An 11,805-nucleotide genomic window follows, 5' to 3' on the forward strand; every position below is an offset into this window, starting at 1 on the left:
TAGTAATGAAAACTGTAGCGGGTTTCCTCTCTAAGACTACGTCAAAATTACCAAATGTTTGACATCCAATAGCCGATGATTAATAAATAAATGTGGTCTAGTGGTGTCGTTAAACAAAACAAACTTTAACTTTACTAGGATGGGGATTCATTCACTGATTAGGGTTTGTTTGGGTAGTCCCTCCCCCACCGCCACCACACCCAATATAAAATCCTGGTCCCAATTTCACAAAGCATCGTAAGCCTACTTTTGCACGTAAACGTAAATCTACGACTAAATCACAATTCTTATTACTATTATAGTACAAGAAGTATAGTTTAAAGTACACATATTTTATGTTCCTTTGTCCTTAAAATGCTCTATCTTCTGTTATGATGTAATTCCCTGCGTGAAATAGATGTCAAACACGTGTAAATAAATGCCCTGTATAACTGCTAGCTGCAGACGTAAACTTACAATGTTTAGTGAAATAGGCTCCTGGCTACACCAGTCTTCTGAAAAACATGTCTCGCTAAACATCTTATTTTACATTGCTTAAATTTCCCTAACATTAAATCTTTATAACTAATATTGTTATTGCAGCAATTAAGGAATCTGAGATTCACGTGCAAGGACCAAATGGAGGGGTTGACTTTATTGTTGACGATTTGTCCGTCATGCCAATAGCTAAGGATTGGAACTGGCGCCATGAATCAGATGCCAACATTAACAAGTTCAGAAAAAGTAACATTGTTATTACGTAAGTTGTTGAGCATTTTAGTTTATTATTTAACTTAACATTTCATAATAAATAGCCCCAATGTAAATGTCTGCCCTTACGCATGAATGAAATAATGTTGATCGACATATCAACACACACATACACAAATTACTTTTGTTAGTGGGTGTCAAACATAGGTAAATATATAAAAATAATTAGTCATTTTAGGCCTACTATCAACGGACATTGTCATATTACAATGTTGGGAAAAAGGGAAAAGAAAACACAACAAATAAAAACAAAACGATTTTTTTTTTACAAAAACACTGAACAAACATTGATGGTATCAGGTGTTTATGATACTTGAGCATATCCTGATACCGGTACAATTATGAGCATAGCTAATAGGCGTGGGATTCTAGCATCAGAGCTATGGGTTCAAATCCAGACATAGATATTACAATGATGTATTTAGAAATGAATGTGTCCACGTTATCAAAATTTATTTTTGATAGGATCCATGAATTTAGTATGAAATGCTCTCCTGTGAAACTTGGGTCATATATAATTTGCACCTGTAGATATTCATCTCAGTCCATGTGAAATTTTAAAACTATTTTTTTTTTCATGATGCTACATTAATTATAAATCAATAGCCCCTTAGCATAATTGTCTAGCTTATTTTTAGAGCTTTTGAGACAAATAAAAAAAAGCCTTATTTTTATACAAATAGAAATGAATTTTAAAATATTATTTGAACAAAACCAAGAACACCATTTGTTAATTCCTGTTCAAATACGTTTTAAAGAAATCATTTTTGTTTGTATAATAATAAGTTTTTTCCATTGGTCTAAAAAAAAAGATTTACCCAAAAGAAACATCTAACACCAATTTTCTTTATTTTTGTTGCAGTGTACACACCCACGGATCTGTAGATTTGAATCAGGTAGAAGTCGAGGTAAGATGCAAACAGTTTGTCTATCCTCTTTTTTTTTTCTTTTTTTTTCTTTTTTTTTTTGTTGTTGTTGTTTTTTAACGTATATTTTTTTACAGGTTTTTGTTTGTTTGTTTGTTTGTCTTGTTTTAGTTTTTTTTTTTTTACTATTTTCTATTATTCGTTTTTGTTTATTAATTAATTTATTTATAATTTATATAATTATATGTTTATCTTAAATAGCTTGTCTAATCGTAATAGAATTTGAGGGCACACATGCAGAATCATGACCAGGGATAAGAAATATTTAATTTTTTGACAAAAGATTTATTTTTGATTGAAGATTAACTCAAAGTAAAAACCTGATTTTGTTATTCATGAAGAAGTGATACAACATTCCCCGAATTAAAAACAAATTCGCCCACTAAACAATAAAAGGTATATTGTTGGGTTATGTCTGTTTAAAGAAACAACATTAAATTAGTTTTGTATAAACCTTTTAAAAGTACCGTACATGTATTATGCAAATCAATAGAAAAAAAAATCGGTTGTTCGGTTACAGGACCAGTTTTACATTACAGATCAAGCAGACAAAGAAATCATTTCCTTTCGGGACAGCCATTTCCAGCAACGAGTACTACCATGGTGATACCAGATACCAAAACTTCGTAAATCAACATTTTAACTGGGCTGTTTCAGAGAGCTGGCTAAAATGGCACATGATGGAACCACACAGGGTGTGATTTTCTTTACATTTTTATGTTATTGCAGGCAAGTAGGATTGCCAAATTATTGGTAAAGCCTATTTTGACCACAAAGGGTGTGATTTGTATTTTTGTTATTCAATTTATTTTTAATTTATCTTCGTGCTTAGGGCTGTTAGTCACAAGAGGGGGAGTGGGGAGGAAGGGGGCACTATAATAATTATTTTATGCTTGGTGGTTATGCAGCAGTTTTGTCTCGAGGCATACAGGTAAGTTTAAATAAAATGTTATTTTATGAGGGTGATCAATTCTCGATCAACCATTAACTATATTTAGGCAGTGTTTCCTTTATATACATGACATGTTTAGAGGGTTCGGAGACTGAAATGCTTCTATTATATTGTATAGGATTTTAGTATATTTTCGATATGCCTAACGCATCTCACAACAGTATATACCTATTGTTTTAACTATATATGTAAAAAGTACTCCGGTACGCCTCACAACTAACAGGAAAACATAAACATGTATCCAGTGCCGGAATTATAAGGGGGCAAAGGGGGCAATTGCCCCGTACTCCCCTGCCAGAGGGGGCCCCCAGACTAAGGACTTCCTTTATTAAACAAATGTAATAATTATAAAATTATTTGTCATGTAATTTAATTTCTATGTTGAGGGACCTTGGAACCTGAAGTGCCCCGGGTACCCCAAGGTCTAAATACGGCCCTGAATGTATCTCAATGTCGCACACAGACATCACTTTTGTTGAACGTTGGACAGCCAGAACATGACAAGAGCAACACACCTATGTCGTACTGTGGTTGTATGGCAAACAATTGTTGATGTCATTTGTAATGTCAATGATATGGTGGAGACAAAAGACTCATTTGAATGCCAATGGTTGTTACCTGTGGTTCTACAACAAAAAGCAAAACGATAACAAATCTAGGTCCAGATAGACCGGGTCAACATAACAAACCTAACTATGCCAAACGTTTGTTTTGTTTAACGACACCACTAGAACACAATAATTTATTAATCATCAGCTATTGAATGTCAAATATTTGGTAATGTTGACGTATTAGTCTTAGAGTGGAAACCCACTACACTTTTTAATTAGTAGCAAGGGATCTTTTATATGCACCATCCCACGGGACAGGATAACACATACCACAGCCTGTGCTATATCAGTCGTGGTGTACTGGCTGGAACGAAACATAGCCCAATGAGCCCACAGACGGGGAACGATCCTAGACAGACCGCGCATGAGGCAAACGCTTTACTACTAGGCTACGTCCTGCCCCCTAGCTGTGCCCAATGACGAGGACAATTTGTGGTCTGAAGGGCTACTGATGACGTTAAAATAATAATGGTAATGATAATACTGATACCATGGAGTTTTACAAACCAGCAAAGTTGGAGCCTGTGAAACAACCTCACTGATCAACCTTTGTCAGGGACCACAAGTTGGCTAAGCAAAATGAAAAAAAAAAAGTGTTCTCTAGCCATGCCCTGTTTATGTGTTATGTCACATACATGTGTAGCATATAAATAGGGTAGGGCTAGAGGACACTCGAGCTAGACAGAAACTTGTACGTACTAGTAATCTACAAATATAGAGGGTAGTGGGTGTCAGCTTGAACCCACCATGAACGTTGACTGTATGCATAACCATAAGAAAGTAAAGTTTGTTTTATTTAACGACGCCTCTAGAGCACATTGATTTTTATCTTATCATCGGTTATTGGACGTCAAACATGTGATCATTCTGATAGATTTCTTTAGAGGAAACCCGCTGCCGCCACATAGGCTATTCTTTCCGATAAGCAGCAAGGGGTCTTTTATATGCACTTTCCCAGACAGGACAGCACATACCACAGCCTTTGATGAACCAGTTGTGACCACTGGTTGGAACGGAAAATAGCCCAAACATAACCATAAGAAGACTTAATTTAATTGAAAGATTGTAAACAATTCGTTTGCGTATTGATAAATAATTCTAAATTTTTTTATTTGTTTCAGGGTCATATTAATTATGACACACCAATAAGAGCAATTAAAAAACTTCGACAGCATGGGTAAGATTTCAAAAACCTATTTATTTTATTTAGAGAACTAGATTTAACCCTTGCTTATGTTGTTGTGTATGTACCCATTTCTATGTTAAGCGACAAAGATGGCAGCGTCCACCGAGGGTTTATTTTTAATGGATTTGAATTATAAGGTCCATACACATCACTAAGTCTACTTTTAATTACTATTTAATATCTTTATTCTTTATACACATACAATAACTCACAAATCCTGAACATATTTACATCAATTCCATCATAAAAACTAGAGGAACAATTACTGTTAACATTCTCTGCGACAACTGATTAAAGGAACATTCCTGAGTTTGCTGCAATTTATAAGATAGTATCGACTAAGAGAGACTTTTTAACGATCGTAATTACAAATAATATATATTTTTTATGCTTAAAATATTAGTGGCTTTATATTAAACGTGTTTCTGATCGTTCTACTATTTGTACAAGATTGAATTTCATTTTATTTCCTAAAATAAAAATTTTCGTACGTAGGAAATTATTTGAAGACAAAAAATCCAGTTTGGGCTTCTTACACATATTAAGACGGCCAGAAACACATTGAATATACAGACACTGATATTCTAAACAAGAAAATATATTTAATATGTAAGTTTAATCGTAGAATTATTTTATTTTTCGGAAACATCTTACAATGCAGCAAACTCAGGAATGTCCCTTTAATTGTTGTTATAATCGATCATCACGTGCATCTGTTAATCATAACCGATCAAATTTTAATTATAATCGGTCACTTGAATATCACTAGTTTGGGTGGCCACCTCCAGAATAAAATCTTGAATGTGAATGCATGTGGCTACAATTGCTACATGGAACCTTTGATAAACCATGTGTTTTTTTTGTGCAATGTCTTTGTAGAATCAAAGTACGTGGACACAACATTATTTGGTCAGCAACGAAATATGTCCAAGATTGGGTGAAAGCTCTTTCCGGAAACGAACTCAAGAAGGCAGTACATGACAGAATCACCGGTGTTGTCGCCAAAACCAAGGACCTGTAAGTTTATCTTTCTAAACAATCGTGGCTATAAGACCTACAAAATAAGTGTGAAAAACATCGTCTTGTTTCAGAGGTATGTATGGGTTTTTTTTTTCTTTTTACATAAAATGCATCTTAATTTGTCTACTAGGCCTACACACACCAGAACAACCATTCATCAACATCACATTTGTCGAAATAGATACTTTAAGCAAGAAGTTAAAAGTAATGTGTAATTTAATGGTAAAAACATATTAAGCTAAAACACTGCCTAATAGGCCTACCGTTCCAGTAGGGACGAACCTCTGGAATGAGAGGTGGGGTGTGTGTGTAGGGGGGGGGGGGTGTAATCTATAGTGGTGGGGGACACAAACATGTTTTATTTTTATTTATACAGAGTAGGACGGGAAAACCCCCATATATTTTCGTCCACAAATGAGAAGACCCCCGGACACACACCCCTTCCACCGAATCCTGCTTGCCTAATAACTAGGTTCAGCACCCATTTGATGCAGAATGAATATATACTCGAAAAAACCCCCCCCAAAAAAAAAAAAAACCTCAAATATAAATTTTCAGCTTTCACTAATTTACTTTTTTTTTGGTTTGAAGAAGGGACGAAGACAATGAAAGTAATGAACATTAAATTTTGATATACAGTTTATCATTTCACAAAATCGAGCGTTTGTAAACAGTTAACTTTATTATAATTCCAAAATAACCATTACTGATTTGTGTTTTCTTTAGTGTTCAGTATACGTGATGTTCTTTAAAATGGAACTCTTTTTTTTTCTTTTTTTTTACACGTTATAAATTATATTCTTTCTGTCTATATTATTATACTTTTCGATTTTCGTGCAAAAGCTGTGGAATAAGTCGAAATGTGTACAATTACATGTTCAAACACAAAATTGATGTACTTATTCCTTCTGCTCCAGCATTTGCCTCCGAGTTTATATATGGTAGTAATGTGAAAGCTTGGCAATAAGAAAATAAAATCGTTTTTTTTTGTTTTGTTTTTTAATCCCAAAGAACTGCAACAAAAAATTTCCTAAATGATTTATAAAATATGTATTTGTCATTAAACACGTTTACAGAATGTTCCATTGTTATTCAAATAATAAAAAAAAAAAAAAAATCAATAACAAGAAACAGCTACTGTGAAACGATATTGCAGTTCATTACAAAATAATTATCTTTTAAGCGTGGAACACTGGGACGTGAATAACGAAAACCTTCACAACTTCTATTACCAAAACAAACTGCATGACATAAACTACAACCTCGATGTATTCCGCCAAGCCCACCAGGCAGCGCCAAACGTCAAGATGTTCCTCAACGAATACGACGTGGTAGCTGGAGGAGGTACAACGGAGGTGTGTATGTTAAGTTACTTTGTCACTGTTACATCCGTTTAAATATAAATACATGTCACAAGCATTAATCCTAATCGAGACACCTGTCATTAGAACCTTTAAATGTCTGAATTTATCAATAATGTAAAAGATTTTGATTATGTTATTATTTAAAAAATAAACGTAAAATGCCCCATAAAGTTTTTTCGAATTTTTCACCACTAGAGTGCGAGTACCCAGGCTATTTCTGGATTTACTCTCTGCCAAGGCCATAAATGATTACTCATCAAGGTAACTGACATTATCACAAAACCACCCATTGAGATAGTGATTGTAAATAGAGAATAAGTTTGGTTTTTTCGTTAATTTCAACTGCCTGTATCTTGTATCCATCAAATGAACAAAATAAAATCTGTTTTCTTGTTGTTTTAGTGGGGTTTTGGAGACTGGGCTTTCAGAATTCTAAATCAATCAATAATTCATGCATATATTAACACAGAGACAGCTTTTAATGAATTCATAAATTTTTAACATTCAAATGAATCACAAATTTTCTGACGTTTAGGCGTATCTAACCCAAGCTCTGAAGTTCAAGCACGCTAACGTTGGACTGTATGGCTTAGGAGTACAATCTCATTTTAATCACCAGGCTCCAGATCCAGCACTTGTCAAGGTAAGAAAAATGTACAGTTCTAACTGGGTTCTAGTAAGTGATATCGTGAGTAAGATTTCGTTCAGTAGTGGTTGTCTGAAGTCACGGGATCCGCCACCTTCATTGGATTCTCAGATCAAGGCTTCTGGATTATGGTAGCCCCACTCTAATGGCTAGTGATATTGTGTTGGGCTAGTAAATCACTACTATTGCCATGCCCGACGGCTAGTGAAAAACATTTGTCAAATCTTGCAGTTAAGTCTATTTTGTAAATGTATCTTTCCCTCACCCCAAACGTTAAGTATTTTTAAGCTCTAACTCCCTCTTTAGGTGACATATCTGATTACTACTATTATTTAGGAAAATTGTATTAGCTTAATGTAAAGTAGGGCTAGTGAATTTTTAATCGTGGCTAGTAAAATTTTAAAATCACTGATCCTATGGCTAGTGGATTTTATGAAAATTCTAGAAACCCTGCAGATATACCAACAAATGACATTTCAGACTGCATTTGGTGATCATATCGTGTATGTACATATAAAAGCGTATACACCAAGGCTGTACCTAGCCTGAAACCCCCCCCTTTTTTTTTTTTTTTTTTTGGAGGGGGGAGGGGGGCGACAAAAATAACGGAATCAGGGAACAGTTACAAATGGTCTCTCCTTCAACTAGACAAAAAGGACACTTCTAAAAGAGAGGCCATTTTTTTATTATTATTCATGTAACCCCCCACTACCCACACCCCGACACTATTTATGATATATGTCCATGTCGAATTAGTATTGTATAGTTTTAAGATATACAATGTAGATGGAGTTTTTAAAAGGTTGTACAAGGTTTATTCGTCTCAGTTGATAATTAAGTTTTCTTCTCGTTTTTTTCTCCAGAGTCATCTTGACACACTTGCTCAGGCAGGCCTTCCAATCTGGGTGACGGAGTTGGACTTTCATATTAACGATGAACACACACGGGCAGACGCCTATGAAATGGCTTTGAGATTATTCTACGGTCACCCTGCTGTCGAAGGCATCATGCTTTGGGGATTCTGGAGTGAACATCGCTGGGGTGGAAAAACATCTGCGCTAGTTAGCGGACAGGAATTCAGAGTAAGAATGAATATGGAAATTAGCAGTCATATACTTAGCTAATATATGTACAAACAGTCCTTACACGACCGGAAACAAAATTATTACTGCAGTCTTGTCTGTTAGCATAATACAATGTCTAACATCTTTCGACGCAGGCCCAAAGGAATGATATCACAGTGGAGAGAAGGAACTAAAGTTATTGTTTGGGAAACAATTAGTTTTTTTATCTTTCGGTGGTATCAACAAGACAATATTTTATTGTCCAGTGGCCCCAAAAGCCAATTCATACCATCTGGAGAACAAAACGGCTATATATATATATATATATATATATATATATATATATATATATATATATATATATATATATATATGTATGTGTATATGTATATGTATATGTACATGTACATATATACATATACATACATACATACATATACATATTATATATATATATATATATATATATATATATATATATATATATATATATACACACACACACACACATTCCATAGTTTGCACGTGCATCACGCAGTTGCCCCGTACACGTGCGTGGGGTGTCATTATCGATTCTGACAATTCCCAGGAAGGTCGATTACTTTCTGTGGAACATTATTTCTGTCAATCTTTTTCATTCTGTTGATCATACAGTTGTTATTGTTTAGTTTTTTGTCATTTTTATTGTTTGAATTTGGAATTTACTGATAAAAAAAACGTCAACTTCCGACCCCAATCGTCCTTCAAGATCTTTGGTGGTCATAAAACCTACTGTAATACTGAACTACCGGTTGTAATGTTTGCCCAATTCATTCACTATTATCATATAACCATTACCCACAGCTAATATACCTTACAATTTAGGCAATTGTAAATTCTTAGTACAGTTCCCCTACTTTTTTTTGAAGAGATATATATATTAGTAATGTAATGTAATGTAAATGTATTTTGTCATTCTCAAGTGTTACAGTGGAGGGGCAGAGTACAGCCCCTCTTACTTACAGGTTTGGACATTGCATGCTATAACTAAAGCTGTCAAACATATTGTTATTTAATGTATAATCTTCCGAGATGGATGGGCGACAATGCTCCCTCATGCTTATGTAATGTTACAGATCAACCCAGCTGGACAGAAAGTCTTGCATCTGTTTGAGAAGGAGTGGATGACTCACGAGACCCACAGGTTGTCGCAGTCAGGAAAACACTTCACAGTGCGCGCCTTCCACGGGGACTACGAGGTGCACGTGCGCTACAGAGGCCGTGAAGTCACCGACCAGAGACAGACGTTTACTCTGGGAAAATCTGCACACACCATCAACCTGCACGTCTCACATTAGATGTGTTAATAAAATCATGTCAAATTATTCACTTATTGTCTTGACGTTGCACTTGATTGGAGAATTGCACATAACAATTTAACTTTAATATGAACTATAGAATGAAATTCAATGAATGAATGAATGGATGTTTAAGGACACCGCAGCACACAAATACAGATCGGCTATTTGGTGTTTAAACAAAAGTAAAGTAAAGCACTACCAGTTGATGATAACAAATGTGAATAAGGCGTATATCAGCATTAAAACATATCAATGAATAAGTACAGTACTACCTTATAGACCATGCATGACGACGAATAACTTACAAAAACTATTGCCTGAACACTCCATGAAACACAACACATTGCATGCAAATCATGCTGATTGGGGCTATAAAAGATGGTCTCTGAAAAGCCACTTTCATTTATGAAGTAGTCTTTGAGGGAACGTTAAACAAGTGATGGCAAGGTTGACAGCTGAGGAACGTGAACGTACCTTAGGCATGCTTCAAGTCAGCATTTCGAGTAGTCATCGCACAGCGGTTTGAATGCTACCATTCAATAATCACTAGACTCCACAGGAGATACCAGCAGACAGGAACCATCAGAGACCGTCCACGTCCAGGCCAACGACGTGTTACGACACCACGACAAGATTGCCATATTGTTCACCTTCATATTCGTGATCGAACACTGCCAGCTGCCAGGACTGCACCAACTGTTCAAGGTCGACAAGGGGTTATCAGCGCAGACACTATGCATCGCCGTCTTCGCTCTGCTGGACTGCGTGCTTAACGACCATATGTTGGACCTATCATAGTCCTGACTGATCGACATTGAAATGAGCGCCGACGTTTGGCAGGAAGGTATTGTCATTGGAGTTTACAACGTTAGCATGATGTGCTATTCTCTGACGAATCCCATTTCCATTTAAGGAATGCCGATGGTCGGTTGCGGGTGTGGCGTAGGCGTGGAGAATGTTACTATAATGATTGCCTTGTCCAGACAGATCGATAGGGTGGAGGGAGTGTCATGGTGTGGGGCAGCATCAGTTATCATCACCAAACAGCACTCCATATTTGCCGTGACAGAATGAATGCCATTTACTACCGGGATAACGTCTTGCAAAATCACGTCATTCCCTTCTTTCATCAGCATCAGGATATGCACACATTTCAGCAAGACAATGCCCGAGCGCACACAGCACGTGTTACAACACAGTATCTAGCTAACAATAATGTTCCTTTTCTTGAATGGCCAGCACGGTCTCCTAATTTATCGCCAATAGAGAATCTTTGGATTTACCTTGGTCAACGCATCTCACGTCGTCCACAAATGAATAACCTTAGAGAACTGGAAAACGCACTACAGCCGGAGTGGAATACTATCCCCCAGAACACTATTCGTAGACTTACTGGGTTGATGAGGTGTTGCATGGCTTATGTTGCTGCAGATGGTGGTCATACGTGCTATTGACTTTTTATTGTGACCCCACGTGTCTTTCATACCTACATGAATTAAAACTAATCAATGACTGTGCATCCTTTTTTGTTTGTTGTCATTATCAATCATCTATCTATTGCTGTTCACAACAAAAACATTTATTGCTCAGGTATTCTTTTTCGTTTTCAATGCTGTTCAGTATATAATATAAACCACAGAAATACATCACTGTTCAAATGACACAGAGTGGAACATGGCGCCACTCACACTAAATAAAGGTAGTTCAATTCTTATAATTCCAAAAACATTAAATAAAGATCCTGGTCTAGGTTGATGTTCACAAGGCATCAACTCTCTAATATTGGTTTTGTCTCAGTATAATTGATCTACTGAAAAACTTTGTGATAATTTGTCAATTGTACTGTCCTGATAATGCAATTCCATGCCAAGACCATATCCAATTCTGGAGCTTTTCCAACAAACAAATTTTTAAAGATGTACACCATAAAAACAAATTTTAAAGCA

The 11,805-nt window shown here is 35.8% G+C and overlaps 1 protein-coding gene across 1 annotated transcript; it reads left to right on the top strand.

Moving 5' to 3' along the window:
* The first annotated feature begins 611 nt into the window (after positions 1–611).
* Positions 612–9,944, top strand: LOC121372381 (anti-sigma-I factor RsgI6-like). Its single transcript, XM_041498685.1, has 9 exons — positions 612–739; positions 1,613–1,658; positions 2,216–2,371; positions 4,361–4,416; positions 5,305–5,442; positions 6,629–6,800; positions 7,345–7,452; positions 8,319–8,537; positions 9,635–9,944. The coding sequence occupies exons 1-9, from the start codon at positions 657–659 to the stop codon at positions 9,854–9,856; spliced, it is 1,200 nt and encodes a 399-aa protein (XP_041354619.1). The 5' UTR covers positions 612–656; the 3' UTR covers positions 9,857–9,944.
* The last annotated feature ends 1,861 nt before the right edge of the window (positions 9,945–11,805 follow it).

The sequence above is a fragment of the Gigantopelta aegis genome, chromosome 4, assembly GCF_016097555.1.
Source record: "Gigantopelta aegis isolate Gae_Host chromosome 4, Gae_host_genome, whole genome shotgun sequence".
NCBI lineage: Eukaryota > Metazoa > Mollusca > Gastropoda > Neomphalida > Peltospiridae > Gigantopelta > Gigantopelta aegis.

Coding starts and splice junctions, on each gene's coding strand:
- LOC121372381 (XM_041498685.1), top strand. CDS start 657: ATGCCAATAGCTAAGGATTGGAACTGGCGCCATGAATCAGATGCCAAC. Junction 1,659..2,215: donor TGAATCAGGTAGAAGTCGAG/GTAAGATGCAAA, acceptor TTTACATTACAG/ATCAAGCAGACAAAGAAATC. Junction 6,801..7,344: donor CTGGAGGAGGTACAACGGAG/GTGTGTATGTTA, acceptor TCTGACGTTTAG/GCGTATCTAACCCAAGCTCT.